General features: G+C 41.8%; 1 protein-coding gene across 2 annotated transcripts in view; it reads right to left on the bottom strand.

Annotated features, from left to right (window-relative positions):
* Positions 1–323: 323 nt before the first annotated feature.
* Positions 324–16,396, bottom strand: part of IFNAR1 (interferon alpha and beta receptor subunit 1) — a 35,393-nt gene continuing 19,320 nt past the window's right edge. The window contains exons 6-11 of one of the 2 annotated variants that reach the window (XM_006153879.3): positions 15,795–15,909; positions 11,806–12,005; positions 11,552–11,700; positions 7,661–7,808; positions 5,475–5,617; positions 324–2,406 (exon numbers count right to left, since the gene is read on the bottom strand). In XM_006153879.3, the coding sequence (XP_006153941.1) occupies positions 2,170–2,406; positions 5,475–5,617; positions 7,661–7,808; positions 11,552–11,700; positions 11,806–12,005; positions 15,795–15,909 (992 nt within the window). In that variant the 3' untranslated portion in view covers positions 324–2,169. The remainder of the gene's footprint in view (positions 2,407–5,474; positions 5,618–7,660; positions 7,809–11,551; positions 11,701–11,805; positions 12,006–15,794; positions 15,910–16,396) is intronic. The other variant, XR_003550299.1, reaches the window with a different exon arrangement.

The raw sequence follows: 16,396 nt of genomic DNA, 5'->3' as shown, positions 1-16,396 counted from the left end.
ACAAGCACTTTATGGCCAGACTAGTGGAATAAGGCTCACACCATGTGACTGGGTGTGTAGGTATGTGTTTACGAGACCGTGTCACTATTTACATATATTAACACGTTATAGACAATGTATGTACTATATAATATGGGATAATTTGACTAGTGACACCCGTCTTTCACATTCTTAGATTATATCTAGCCTCTCAAAAAACTATCAGTATTGTAACTCTGAAGCAGTTAATGGTATTCTGAAGTAAACTACTGTTCAGAAAAACACCCGACCCTTAGGACGACACCTCCTGATTAGGCAACGCGGAGTGAGTAATGATGGGTGGAGCTGCCCTTCCATGTCTATGATCTGACGCAAACACGGAGACTTTTTGTGCTGCTGCTGCTCAGATGCTTGTCACTGCAAACCTCAGCCAGTCTCACAACGTGCGACACGTCTTCCCACACAATGGGCCCGAGTCTCCCTGCTCCACTCCTACTGCGGTGTTGTTTCTCTCAGGAGATCTGGGGACACAGCTTTCTCCTGTGGCAGATGCAGAGCTGCATGTACCGTGCAGGACTCCCGGATTAGCACAGTCTGATCAGCAGTGGTGGCTGGCCAGGGTCCTGCTCTCCTCGAGGCAAACTTCCAAAGTGACAGGGCCTTTACAATAGTCAGAACAACGCGGACGATGTGCTTGCAACCAACAGTCCAGACAGAGAGGCGAGAGGGTGAGTGTGTTCAGGTCACTGGGGGGCTCTCCAGCGAGGGCCGTGTCTCAGGGCACTCCCTGGCCATGCAGGAGGCCCCCATGCTCTGCCAGAATGACACAAGCAGCTGTGGTGGCAGGGCCAGGAACACACGTGGAGTGGTCCGCGCACACGTGTGCATGCCCATGGCAGGCAGAGTGTCTGTCTTCACCTGGGTGATCCTGTCTTCTCAGCAGAGACGGCCGCTGAGGGGGTCGAAGTCCCGAGCCCGCTGCTCAGCAGGCTCTCTGCGCCTTTTCCTCCTTTCTCTTCGTGGGGCTCTGCTCTATTACACTGAAGTGAGAATTCACTAGAGGCCACTGCATTTCCTAGACTTCCTGTCAACAAAGGGTTCTATGGATAATCTCAAATACCAAGTCGTTTTAAAATAAACTATAGTGCCTTTGTATTATGAAATTTTTTAAAACTAGTTTTTCTGTTTACATTTGTTTTTCTCTAACCTGATGTTAAATAATTTGTATTTTCTTAAGTACATGCCAGCTGAGCAGGAAGGAAACCCGACTACTGCCAGATGGTGTGGAGAAGCTGGCCTGGTGCCAAAGGTGACACAGATGAACCATAAAAATAAACAGAGTATGTAATCAAAAAAGAGCTGATCATACACACATTCTTATTTTTTCACCAACATTTCCTGCTTCTTTTCTACAGAGTCATTCAACTTTTTACTCTGCATCTTAGGTCACTGGCAGGTCCTGGTCCCAAGGCTTCCCAAGTCACAGTGTACACTGTGCTCTCTAATCAGGCAGTTACCCATTTCTTGATGACTAGTGATTACGAATTCTAACCAGAAGCCATTGTTCTAACAAGCTGAGAACCAGGAGGTCTTCATATATAATGAAAGATTACCTAAGCCACGTGGAAGAAAAGTAACTGGGATGTGGAAGCGGACGTTCTCAGGTAAGTGAACAGAACTCTCTTGAACATTTTTAAGGATCATCTTTCTGGTCTCTGTGGCTACTTTCTGGAGTAAACTAACTTTTCAGTGATCATGGAATTTTATAATCACTACTTTATCAAGTGATCACAGAATTCCTACTTCAGTGTTAAAAGAAAAGACAGAGTGTCCCAAATATCTCCTGAAAAATAACAACAGATGACACTGGGAATGGAGAAGAACAGAGAAGTGGTAGCCAGTGGCACTGGGGCCACACCGGCTGAAGGAACACAAACACCACATGAGCCCACAGCGTAGGTGGCCCGCTGGCCCTTAGCTGCCACTAGAGAGACGGGTGGTCATCTTCTCCATCTAACTCATCTCCCCAAGGGCAGGTCCAGTGGCGTGTCCTTCAAGGCTTTGTACCTGAAGATGTCTTTTCCTACCCAACGAGCAAATGTCCTCTCTACTGTCACTGAGGAGAGCAAGAAGCTCAGGCTCCCGGAATTGTTTGCACAAAACCAACTATTTCACAGACTTCACTTCTGGTCATACGGTCTCCTGTTCGAAAACTTCACTTGTTCTAATTTCACTATTCTCATCTTCGTTAGAATAGTTTCCCGAATCTTGACTACTTTGGGAAGTGTATGTTTTGTGATCTTCATCGATGTCTTTAGTTTCTTCTACTATAGCAACTGTGTCTGTATTTTCAATTATAAAACAACTTTCGATTTGTTCCTCAGAAGTTGAAAGTAGAAGATTCTTAAATGGCTGTTCAGAGAAACACTAATTTGAAAATGGGAAAGAAGAGAAATGGGTTATTATTTTTTTTAAAGTCATTTTCTAGTGACACATTTCCTTATGTTCATCATTTAGAAAACCTACCTATGCTGGTGTGTACATTAAAAAGTCAGTCAAGAACATGCCAGTTGCACCGTAATACTTGGCATAACCACCTGGTGCTTGGACCTTCATACCTTTCTGGTGAGTCTAGAAGGAGCACTAGGAAAAGAGCACCATCTGGCAGGTGTGGGGAGTGAGAGTGCATGGATGAATGGGGGGGCACTGAAACCATGCAGGCTTTATATGAAAGTAATACAAATTTCTGTATCCAACCCACAGATATTAGAAGCACGAAATATTAAATATTTAGGAATATTAAATATTAAATATTTTCCTATTTAGCTAAGAATAATTAGCTGTTATAACTAGCTCATTTTAAGTTTACTTAATTAATTAATTAACTAACTTATTTTTAGGAGAGATTTTTGCTATAGGGTATGTGCGCTTGCTGGAGAGACAGACGGATAGAGACACAGAAAGCGAGAAATGATCCCCCCTCCAGGGGGGGATGGTCACACCACAATCCCTTCTCCTCCATTCTCCTCTTGAGATCTTGGGCACGCACGCACACGCCCAGCATGATTTTAAGCTGCAGGGTCTGGGACTCAAACCTCAGTCTGCTATATAGGAGTCCAGCGACGTAACCATTATGCCATCTGCTGTTCCCAAGTTTAAGTAACAGATAGGGACAGTATATATAAGAATGACACTTAAAAACTCAGGGATGTGAGGGAAACAGTATTTACCAAGCACTTTCGGAGTGCTGAGTCTGCCAATTTCCATCTCCTTTGTTCCTTACAGCTATGGGATCTTATTACTGGCCCCAATTTATAGCCTAGAAGTACTTGCTCAACTCCCTGGATGGACAGGCTCAAGGTCACGTAACTGAAAAGTGCAGCTATACCACAGCTGATCAACAATTCACCATCAGGCCCCTGTAACTCCAAAACCTGAGCTCTTAAGTACACTGCCTTTCAAGGGTCGCCCTACTCCCTGCCCCCTCCCCCCCACATAAGATGAATGTATCACCCCCAGGCACAGATTCTTTGTTTAGGTCTTTACCATTTGGTGCTTTTAACAAATAAGCTAACCCCATACGAGTGCCAGACAAACAACTGAATGTGTAATGAAAGGAAACGCATGTTTTTAGGTGACTCATTCTCTGTAATTTCACCCACAGAATATACTTTCTACACTCATACAACATTGCAGTCTTTTTAGCATATTGTGGAGAAAAGCAATAACTTTAAATCGTAAAACAAATGCCACATAAGCTGAATTATCAGAAAATTATGAGATTAAGGGAAAACTGTACTATTTCATGCTATGTCATTATACTGGGTTGTTGGAAAAGTCACGATGTATTATGGTTTTTTCAAAGGTCATTCATGTATATAAAGCACAAATATCAATGATATATTGCCTGTATTATTTGATAACCTCTTGCCATCTTTCAGTGAGCTTTGTAATTCTTTGTTCAAAGCAGAACCTGTCTTTATCAGTGAAAAACTGAACAAGGTGCTGACTTATAGTCTCATCTGAAGTATACCACACCAGGAGTTCAGAAGAGAGCCGAACAAGCAGAAGTATGATGGAGCAGGTTTGGCGAGTACAGTGGGTGTGGCAACACCTTCCATCTAAGCTCCAATCATTTCAGGTGATCAAACTGCTACGTGGTCTCGCGTTGTCATGACGGCACACAACCACTTTACGATCAACAAGCTCTGGCGCTTCTGGACGATGGCTCTGTCCGACTGCTGACAGCACACATTCAGACTGATTGTTTGGTTCCTTGGTAGGAGCTCGAAAAACACGATACCTTGAAAATCCCACTACACCGAGAACAATAACCTTGCTCTGGTAAATGTCTACTTCTGATGTCGTTTGAGGCGAATCATCATGTCGGGGCCAAGTCTGTTTGTGCACCACAGTGTTGTAAAACAGTACATTTCTCATCAGTTATAAGTCACTTCAAAAAAGGATCATTTTCCTCACATTTAAAGAGTATATCGCAGATGTTTACACGTGTCATCGAATGAATTTCGAGTTCACGAGGAACCCAAATACTGAGCTTATGTATCCCAGCTTCTTCAGGTGGTCAAGAAAACTTGAATAGGGACCAGCAGTTAGCGTAATGGCTATGTTACTGAACTCCCAGGAAGTTGACCGCGGTTAGTCCTGGACCCGGTGGCTTAAACTAACGCCGGGCACGCTGGACCCGGTGGCTTAAACTCACACCAGGCGCGTGTGTGTGCGTGCCCAAGATCCCGAGAGGAGAATGGAGGAGAAGAGACTGTGATGTGGCCATCCCCCGGGGGGTGATTTCTCACTTTCTGTCTCTCTCTGTCTGGTGAGCGCATGCGCCCTATACCATAAACATCTCAAAAAAAAAAAAAAAAGAAAGAAAGAAAAAGAAGAAAAAAAAAACACTTGAATAATGGATATTCAATGTTTTTGCAATCTCTCATGTCATGTAATGTGGGCCACCGAGAAGTGTTGTTGAGATCAAAACCACCAGAATGGTATTTCGTGAACATCGTTGGCACTGATGTTCTTGTAGAGCATTTTCACCATAATCTTGTACACAACTTCTCACAAGTTTGACAAGTGTTCTTCCCTTTCCAGAAGTAAAACGGTAAAATATGGCAAAAATGAAGTTTGGTCTTGCATCTTCAACTTGTAAAATCTCTGAAACTCAACCCAATCATATGATTTTTTTTGAATGAAGCTAGAACTGTCAGCTGTCAAATGACATAGCAGTAATATAAATGCAAGTGACACTCACTAGTACTCCCAAAAATGAACTAGCACCATCTGTTGCAAAAATGCATTATGACTTTTCCAAACAACCCAATATTAAATAACTGTTTCTAAAGTTAGTTTACAGAAAACTTTAAAGAAAATACCTAGTCTGCATTATTCTCTACATATCAAGAAAATTCACATACTCAGATGAAATCAAACATATTTCCCATTTGTTTTTGACCTACTGACAAAGAAAAGTAACATACCTCATCAATACCAGAAGGTTTAAATGACGGAAAGAACACATATTTGATACATTTCCATAGGCCTTTCACAGCAAAAATGACAACTGGGATAGAAATTAATGCGGTACAAATGCCAGCGATCAGCCAGGTTTTGGAACTATTTCCTAAAATACATAAATGATGTTCAGCATCAATACATCTTTTGGCACACAAATGAGTTAACAGTGCCGACAGCCTGTGTGAGAGACTAGCCATATGAAAGGAGATACAGTATCTTTTCTTTTCTTCTTTCCCTTCCTTTCTTTCTCCCTCTCTTCCTCCCTCCCTCCCTTCCTCCCTCCCTCCTTCCTTCCTTCCTTCCTTTCTTCCTTCTTTTTCTTTCTTATTCCTGGTAGCACCAAGTCCACAATAGCTGTAGGCAATGCCATTTACATTTAAAGATTGGCTTGGGACTGAAATAAGAGATCCTCAGAGAACAACATACCAGGCCCAAATGTGCAAGGACTCCCTAGCACATCTACAACATACAATTATTAAAATTTAAAAAGTATTCTGTAACTAAGCCTCTACTGGCGAACAACAGAAACTGTAAGAAGAAAGTAAGATTAAACCATTCCCACATAATAAAAATTCCCAAACTGATTTCCCTTGATAATTATATCAAAGACTATATAAAGCTATTAAAAACCAAGTCAGGGACCAGCAGGTGGCATGGTGGTTGGGGTGCTGGACACTCCCACATGGCCAACAATGGTTCGGGTCCTGGACCTGGTGGCTTGCTTTCTCACTTTTCCTCTCTCTCTCTGGTCAAATTAAAATAAATAAATAAAATTAAATAACTCTTTAAATAATAATAAAAAAAAACAACAGTCATACTAAATGCCAAAGAGCAATAATGAAAGGAAAATATTTCTGTGAACAATGAGTAAAATATAAAGTATTCAAAAAACACTGAATTAAGTTGAACATTCTAGGGATCAGCAGTTAGTGTAATGGCTATGTCGCTAGACTCCCATGTAGTTGACCAAGGTTCGAGTCCTGGACCTGATGGCTTAAAACTCACACAGGGTACATGTGCATGCGTGCCCAGGATCCCGAGAGGAGAATGGAGAAGAAGGGATTGTGATGTGGCCATCCCCCCTGGGGGGGGTGATTTCTTGCTTTCTGTCTCTTTCTGTCTGTCTGGCGAGCACATGTGCCCTATAGCAAAAGCCTCTCAAAAAAAAAAATTTTTTTTTTTCTAGAGGGGCTGGTAAGTGGCATGGTGGTTAAGGCACTGGACTCCCACATGGCCGACCAAAGTTCGAGTCCTGGACCTGGCAGCTTGCTTTGTCACTTTCCTTTTCTCTCTGTCTCTCTCTCTCTAGTCAAATTAAATAATCTAGGAGGCCAGCAGGTGGAGTGGTGGTTAGGGTGCTAGACTCCCACATGGCTGACTGAAGTTTGAATCTCGGACTTGGCGACTTGCTTTCTCACTTTCCTTTTTTCTCTTTCTCTCTGTCTCTCTCTCTCTAGTCAAATTAAATAATAACAATGAATAAAATAAAATAAAATAATTCTTAAAAAATATATTTTCTAGGGGCCAGCAGGTGGTGTGGTATTAAATCAAGTTAAGACACGACTCCCACATAGTTCGACAATATGACAATAGTTCGAGTCCTGGACCTGGTGGCTTGCTTTCTAACTACTTCTCCCCCACTACCTCCCCATGAGCACAAATGCCTGTAGCAATTTTTTTTTAAGAGAGATTTTTGCTATAGGGTGCATGTGCTCGCTGGAGAAAGAGAAATCACCACCCGGGACAATGGCCACACCACAATCCCCTTCTCCTCCATTCTCCTCTTGGGGTTTTGGGCATATGGGCAAAGTGTGAGTTTTAAGCGGCTGGTCCAGGATTTGAACTGTGATTGACTACATGGGAGTCTAGCAACATAACCATTATGCCATCTGCTGGTCTCCCTATAGCAAATTAATAATAACTAGCAAATTAATAATAAGAAGAATAAAATAAAATAAATAATTCTTAAAAATATTTCTAAAACTGGAACACTTACAGCTTGAAGGTCATCTTCTGACTCACATAGTTCAAAGAAAACACTCTAAATTTTGCAGTAAAGAGGAAATATTTTACAATTTCAATGTATTAAATTATTTTTACTAAACCTAGTTGTATTTAAAAAAAAAAAAAGGCAATGAAAGATTCTGACCTGGTTTTGTTTTCTCGCACAGAGTATCACTAAAAGCACAGCTTTTGTTCCACTTTTCACCCACAAGGCAGGCTCTTACTTTGACACAATATATAGTCAGTGGTTTCAAGTCAGTAATGGTAAAAATATTCTTCTCCAGAAGGTTTTGCTATAAAATAATCAAATCATCTATATAAAAGTAACCATCTCATGACATCAGATACAAAATATCTATTCTTAAAATTCTTCCATATTCAATGTAAGATTGGCCTATCCCAAACATTTAGTTGATACGTGTTTAACAAATATAAATTAGTTTTGGATAACCCATTGTAACCTAATCACAAAGTTTAAAATGTTGATACCAAAAAAAGCATAAGATAAAGTCCTAAAACCCCCACTATTTTGTAAGTACATGCTGGCTTGGTTTAATTGCCACTGTTAGAGACAAATGAAACAATTGAGAGTGGGGGTTTCAAGGTCAGCAGACGGCACAGTGGTTAAGGCACTGGACCCCCCGATGGCTGACCACAGCCTAAGTCCTGGGTTTGGAAGCTGAAAATCATGCCAGGCATGTGTGCATGCCTACCCAAAATCTCAAGAGAATAATTGAGAGGAAAGGACTGTTGTATGGCTATCCTCTTGGGGAGTGACTTCTCATTTTCCTCCCTCTTTCTCCAGTGAGTGTATATATCCTATGGAAAAATAATCTTTAAAAAAAAGAAAAAAAAGAGTAGGAGTTTCAGCCTCCAACTGTCTGGATAAGAGTCTCACTTACAAGTGTGTGGACTCGCATCAGTTAAGTTTCTCAGTGTCTTACTTCCTGATCTGTAAATTGAAGACAATGATAGCTCTAGTTATCTTAGTAAGCTGTTGCCAATAATGCTGTGGAGCAAAACCACGTCAGCATTCACTGGCCCCAACGTCATTATTTTTTCTCAGAAGTCTACAAAGCAGCTGAGGAGCTCCCATAGGGGCTCTGGGACAGGTTTCAGTCTCCACGAGTTCTCATCCTCCCAGGACCTGAGACAACAGTATGCTCTCCTCCTGGCAAGCAGGGGAAAGCCAAGAGGCACACCAAGCCATACACACATGCTTAATGGCCTCCGCGGATAGCACGCACACGTGGGCTCCTTGTCGAAAGCCCAGCAAAGTGAGGCAGAGATGAATCTCTATCCCAAGAATCTACCGAATAGCAATTTAACCGACTGCACCATGGCAGGGCTGTTGTGAAGAATGACTGCAATGAGTCATGTGAAATGCCTCACACCTGTTACCTGCTACCTCGTAAGTATTCAATAAATGAGTTTGTATTATAATTACTGATACATCATCTAGCATTAGTCTAGGAGAGCAGGAGAGCAACTAAAACTCAGTGAGTCGCTACTATTTAAGGACTGTGCTTGGTATTCTCATAGATGTTACCTCATTATAAGTCTTAAAAACATCTTGTTGAGGGGCCAGCAGGTGGCGTGGTGGTTAAGGGCGCTGGACTCCCTTAACACATGGCCGACCGTGGTTTGTGTCCTGGACCTGGCAGCTTGCTTTCTCACTTTCTCCCTCTCTCTCTCACTCTATCCCTCTCTGGTCAAATTAAAACAAATAAATAAAGTTAAATAAAACAATTCTTAAAAAAAAATCCTGTTGAAAAATTTAGGTATTATGGTTACCACAACTTCAGAGAAGAAACAAAATCCTAGAGGTAAAACCTCCTGCCCAAGGTTACACAATCTGGCAGCTTGAGGCAAAAATTTAGGTTTGTCTGACCAAAGGACCAAGAACTGACTATAACTCTCAATGGGCTAAATTATGTGATGGCTGCACAGTGAGACAGCTAAAATGAATGCATTTATTTGCTTAGATTTCCAACAGAAAATGAAGTAAAGTTATAAAATTTACCGACTCAACTACTTAAGTTTTTTTTTTTAATTGCCAGAGTATGTGTGCACTCACCATAGATGTGCAGAGAGAAAGAGAGAGAGAGAGAGAGAGAGAGAGAGAGAGAGAGAGAGAGAGAGAGAGAAAGGGAGCAAATCCCAGCTCTCCCCCACAAAGGGCACAGTCAGAACACAATCCATTTCCTCCATTTTTCCATCCTGTAGGGAGTTTGGGCATGTATGCACATGAGTCTGGTGTCTTTCAAGCTGGTAGGGACCAGGATTCAAACTTTGGTTGGCTATGTGAGATCTGGCTCCTTTAATCACTAGGCATGGGATCAGCCTTACATAAAAAAATTTTTTTAAGGTTTTTGCCATAGGGTGCTCACCAGAGAGAGACAATGAGAAGGAATATGAGAAATCAGGTCCCTAGGGGGACGGCCATACTACAATCCCTTCTCCTCCTGGAATTTTGGGCATGTACGCACATGTGTCTGGTGTGATTTTTAAGCCATTAGGTCCTACATGTTTTGTTTTTAAGTTTTTTTGCTACAGGGCTTTTGCATTTGCCAGAAGAGATAGAGACAATGAGAGGGAAAGTAAGAAATCACTCCTCAGGGGAGATGGCCATTCTTTTCCACTATTCCTCTATTCTCCTCCTGGGATTTTTGGGCACACGTGCACATGTGCCTGGTATGAGTTTCAAGCCTCTGGGTCTGAGACGGAAGCATGGTTGGCCATATGGGAGTCCAGTGCCTTAACCATCTTTACATGAGATTTTTTTTTTAAACATTTATTTGTCATGATTTTTCAAACTTCCTGGTTCAGGACTTGAACCGTGGTTGGACATATGGGAATTCAGAGCCTCAACTACCATGCTGCCCACTGGCCCCCTACATAAGATTTTTTAAAAGACTGATTTCTTGACTGCAATTTCACAAGGAAGAGCAATCTACGACTCGTGGAATATCTGGTGGTGTATGTTATCTTTGTCAGCAGGTTTCAAAGTTTACTGTCTAAACCAGTGTTTCTCAATCCTTTTTTTCATTACTATCCATTGAAAGAGCTTTTATTCTAATTCTTCCCCACCAAGAAATAAAATACTAAGAATACAATCTCGGGAAGCAGGGGGATGCACAAAGTTAAACTTGAAGACACATTTTCTTCCTGAAGAGCCACAAACCACTGTAATATCTAAGAGTCTTTTGCCCCATAAGAACTAAATTTTAATACCCTTGTAATTTTTTTAATTAAAATACATTAATACAAGAAATATTTGTTGAGTGTGTATAATATACTAGACAGTGTTAGGGCTAAGGTTATAGAAAAGCAGTCCCCACCCTCAGGAAGGGGTCACTCGACAAGTTCTGAAGACATTCTGACAGTCACAAGTGGGAGGGAGTGCTCCGGGTATCTAGTCGGCAGAGAACAGAAGCTGCTAAGCAGCATACAACACCCAGGGAAGGCCCCACCAAAAGGCATTATCCAGCCCAAAAGTCAACAGTGTTGAAAAACTCTGGTTTAGATGAATGCTTGAGAATCATGCCAAAAATGCAAATTCCTGACTTCTACCCCCAGAGGCTAATTCCGTAGGAATGGGCTGGGACTCTGTATTATAGAAGTAAACTGAGGCACAGCAGCAGCAGGACATGCTGGACACCACTACACAAAAGGCTGCCACATGGGAGTCCTGGGTTCTATTCCTGGCCCACCCTAAAAAGCTGAGCACAGTGGCACGTGCCTATTGTCCTAGCTACTTGGGGGCTGAGGCGGGAGAATCGTGACATAGCAAGCCCCTGTCTAAAACACCCCCGCCCCAATGCATACACAGTGCAGACCGAAGCCCAGAAGGGGGATCCATAACTGCCATGTCAAACACAGAAAAATGCTAATATTCGGCATATGGCAAATGAATGAGTTAATCACACAGTCTTAATAAAAGTTTAAAATTTCCCCAAATTTTAAATTCAAGCTTTGTTTATTCAAATTAGAGCTATAATTCTAAGTTATACAACTATATTACATAGTCCTTTACCTTAGCATTTGAAGTATTTTCCCAAAATATAACTTCGTAAATTAGTGGATAATTCACAGCCTTGTCTTCAGATTCTTTGGGAGCCCCAATATAGATGTGCAGAGAATTACTAATGGATTTCACATTAATCACAGGCGGATGTATGACAGCTGGAACACATTTGTAACGACATCATGTTTGACTCAGAACACACGACTTGAAGAATAATCACTAAATTGAAGAATTACAATCTAAAGTAAAAACTACTGGCTTACTTTGTAGTTTGGTATCAAATTTTTTCTCTTCTGACCAAAGAGATACATTATTTCCATTAGATGCCTGTACCCGAAGAAAGTAAATTCCTCTTGGGAAAGTATTCTGAGGAAAGACACACTGGGTAGTTTTGACATTTTCACAACCAGGTATTTGTTTCCACTGATCTGAAAGGTTCCTAGGAAACTTTCTTATGTAGGCACTTTTAAGACAAAAAAAAAAAAAAAAATTAAATCAAAGTACATTAAACACCATAAATATTTATCGAGTATGCACAATATGCCAGACACTGTTTAAGACTAAGGTTATAGAATGAATAGTGCCCACACTCAGGAAGCGCATATATAGTAAAGACGCATGAGTGTGATACAAAAGGTGGCCCGGGGTGTGATAAAGTAGTGGTGTGTGAGCGCTGGCTCCCCCTGGCGTACAAAACCCATTACATTTTCAGGAACGTTGTAAGCTGCTTATTAAACATGACCATTATTAAAAATTACTTACAAGTAAAAAATGGCACAAAACACAAAGGTACTGAATGCTCAAAACCCATCTGAATTACTTTATTCCACTTTGTTGTCTATGCTTCATGGCCATTTCAGTCTGTGTCTGCATGGCAGAAATGCTAGGCAATGGTGTGCTACTGGGCACAGCCTCTCACTCCATGTTCAGGGCTCCATGGCAGCTTGAAAGTGGCCACTGACATATTAATTTCACAAAAATCAGCAAACACTACAAATAGGGTTTTCACTTCTGGAAAACTGGTTGTTAAACGTGTACCAGTACATGAACAGATAAATGCTATAATGGAGATACACACCACAGCATTACGAGAGAAAGTCTGAACAAAGTATGGGCACCTGAGACTAGAGAAGTTGAGAAACTAAAAGCTAAAAGCGTCTCAGTTCAAAGTGAGAACTACAATAGACCCTGGCTGGTTTCCTCATCTTTATGTCTCCTTAGTCCACCTCCCTACATATTAGATACAATGCAGCATAAAGTCTTCCTCAAATAGGGACCTCATGTTATCTATCTCACCACAAAATTCCCAAAGCTTCTCAATCGCCTATAGGATAGCCCAAGGCCAAACCTAATCCTGTCCCTCCCTACTTACTCAACCTTTTCTCTCATTGCTCCCACATACCAAATGTTCTGCTACTCAAGAAAGCAGACCTTCCCCACTGTGGCAGGCAACATTCTAAGAGTCCTAAAGATTCCTACCACCTACTGTACAGTTCATGTTTAATTCCCTTCCACTGAGTGTGAGCAGAGGACCTGTAAATATGACAGATACCACTTCTCCCAGGATGAGGTTGCATTAGGAAAGGGATTTTTACAGATGTAATTCAGATCCTAAATCAGGCCAGCTGTGGCATACTGGCACTATGCTGTCCAAAGAGAGGGCAGATCCCACATGGTGACTGCAGTTTGAGTCCCCAGGCTGGTCAGTCTGGAAAGTGGCCACTGACAGATATTAATTTCACAAAAATCAGCAAACACTACAAATAGGGTTTTCACTTCTGGAAAACTGGTTGTTAAACGTGTACCAGTACATGAACAGATAAATGCTATAATGGAGATACACACCACAGCATTACGAGAGAGAGTCTAAACAAAGTATGGGCACCTGAGACTAGAGAAGTTGAGAAACTAAAAGCTAAAAGCGTCTCAGTTCAAAGTGAGAACTACAATAGACCCTGGCTGGTTTCCTCATCTTTATGTCTCCTTAGTCCACCTCCCTACATATTAGATACAATGCAGCATAAAGTCTTCCTCAAATAGGGACCTCATGTTATCTATCTCACCACAAAATTCCCAAAGCTTCTCAATCGCCTATAGGATAGCCCAAGGCCAAACCTAATCCTGTCCCTCCCTACTTACTCAACCTTTTCTCTCATTGCTCCCACATACCAAATGTTCTGCTACTCAAGAAAGCAGACCTTCCCCACTGTGGCAGGCAACATTCTAAGAGTCCTAAAGATTCCTACCACCTACTGTACAGTTCATGTTTAATTCCCTTCCACTGAGTGTGAGCAGAGGACCTGTAAATATGACAGATACCACTTCTCCCAGGATGAGGTTGCATTAGGAAAGGGATTTTTACAGATGTAATTCAGATCCTAAATCAGGCCAGCTGTGGCATACTGGCACTATGCTGTCCAAAGAGAGGGCAGATCCCACATGGTGACTGCAGTTTGAGTCCCCAGGCTGGTCAGTCTGAAACATTTTGGGCATGTATGTGAATCCCCGTGATCCAATATGGTGGAAGGCTTGAAGAAAGGGATTGGTTTGTGACCACATTCCGTGAAGAGAATTTCTCTTTCTCTCTCTTATATACACTCTATCACGAATGAAAAAAAAAAAAAAAAAGGATCCTAAATCAGCTGATTCTAAGTTAATCAAATGAAAGGCTATACAAGGTGGGTCAGACCTAATTAGATAAGTTCTGTAAAAGAGGGCCTATAGGGGGACCAGCTGTTAGCATAATGGCTATGTCGCTAGACTCCCATGTAGCCAACCGCGGTTTGCGTCCTGGACCCGGTGGCTTAAACTCACGCTGGGTGCGTGTGCGTGCGTGCCTAAGATCCCAAGAGGAGAATGGAGGAGAAGGGATTGCAGCATGGCTATCCCCCTGGGGGGTGATTTCTCGCTTTCTATCTCTCTCTCTCTCTTTCTGGCGAGTACACGTGCCCTATAGCAAACCCCCCCCCAAAAAAAAAAAAAAAAAACAGGTCCTATAGGTCAGATTTTCCCATTTATTTATTTATTTATTTATTTTTGTGGAGGAGAGTTTTCCTATATGGCACATGCACTTGCTAGAGAGACAGAGCAAGACAGAGAAACAGGAAGCGAGAAATCACCCACCCCGGGGGGATGGCCATGCTATAATAATCCCTTCTTTGCCATTCTGCTCTTGGGATTTTGGGCACGCATGTACACGTGCCCAGCTTGAGTTTCAAGTCGCTGGGTCTGGGACTCAAACTGCGGTCAGCAACATGAAGTCCAGTGCCTTAACCACTTAAGCCATCAGCTGGCCTCCAGACTCTCTCTTCCTATGGTTTCCCAGAGCCAGGCCACCATGAGTTCCACAGCTGCAAAAAATGAATTCCGCCATAACGAAGTAAGCTTGTGAGGGGACCCAAGTCTCGTATGAGACTGTAGCTCTAGCTAATATCTTGTTGCCACCTTGAAAGACAGAGAACAAAAGAACTGACTAAGCCATGTGTGGACTCCTGACTCCCAGAAACTCAAAAACAGCAGATGTTTTTCAGCAGCTAAGTTTGTGGTAACTGGTGCAGAACAATGGAAAACTAATACTCCCACAACCCACCCCACCTAATTTTACATCTCTGAATATCCCCGCGCTTTCCCTCATGCTGTTGTCTCTGCCTAAGAGCCTCTCTTGTCCAGTTCAAAAACTCTCAATCAACAATCAAGGCCTTGTCTCATATCTCATTTCCTTCCAAACAGTGTCTCCAGACCCATATTTGGCTAGTCTTTACTCAACTGGACAGAACACAATTCCTTCCAACTTTCTTTAACTTCCCTCTAAAGAAATAATGAAAAATCTTGTGATTTTTAACATAACTTTTCCGAATTGAGCAAGTCACAGTAGAGACTAAGATCCTGTCAAGGACTCATGGAAGTTGTGAGTTCTGAAGAAAAGATCAGGGTCAAGTATCAAGTATTCCAGATTGGGGACAATAATACAATTGACTAAAGTCATACCTTTTTAAAAAAAGGGCCAGTAAAAACTCCACTTTTACAACAAATAAAGAAATGAAAGTCAAAGAGGTTAACTGGTTAGCATAATGTCATCTAGCTAGTTACTGGCGGAGGTGAGACTAGAATTAAGTTTCCCAAGTTTCCAATGTATCACACCCACCACTCCAGTCAGCCATCAGTTGGGGAGGAGTTGCAGATGGGGTGAAGAAGACTGAGAAGCATAATTAAAATAAACTGGGCAAAAAGAGATGTACGGAACAGAACTTACTGGAGCCACTGCGCCTGGAAGGTCACGTTGACAGACGTGTAATTCCATTTAAGAACATAGCTCTGGCTTCTAGCTTCAATTTCTATATTTTCTGGTGGAGGCAGTTTATTTTCAACTGGAAGCCAAAGATACATAAAAAAGCATGTATTTTTACTCTAGTGAGACAATAAATGGTGAGAACTCTTAACAGCATGGGCAAGAGAGGCAAGGCCTACGCTGATCACGGGAACAGTTGAGGAAGGCATGATGAACAGTCACACTATGTAACACTGTGCAGCTGTTTAGAATATTACAGATCTCTACATGCTGAGATAGAAAGATGCTCTCAGCACACTGGGCTAAACAAGCAGGCTGTAAAACACAGCAAAATCCTATTTTTTCAATTTAAAAAACAAAACCCATAAAACTGTGTATCTGTTTACTAAAGCCCCGGAAAATTTTTAACGGGCTGTACACAAACTGCTAGCCATGCTTAGTTCTGGTAAATGGACTTGGAAGTGAGGGGGCAAAAGTGGAAAATTCTACTTTAAACCCTTCTTTATTGTTGGATTGAGGCATTTTTTAATTGATGTAAATGCTATTATAATGCTCTTATTTTAATA

The sequence above is a fragment of the Tupaia chinensis genome, unplaced genomic scaffold (assembly GCF_000334495.1).
Source record: "Tupaia chinensis unplaced genomic scaffold, TupChi_1.0 Scaffold000392_1, whole genome shotgun sequence".
In the NCBI taxonomy this organism is placed as follows: Eukaryota; Metazoa; Chordata; class Mammalia; order Scandentia; family Tupaiidae; genus Tupaia; species Tupaia belangeri.
This window is presented reverse-complemented; position numbering and strand designations above follow the sequence as displayed.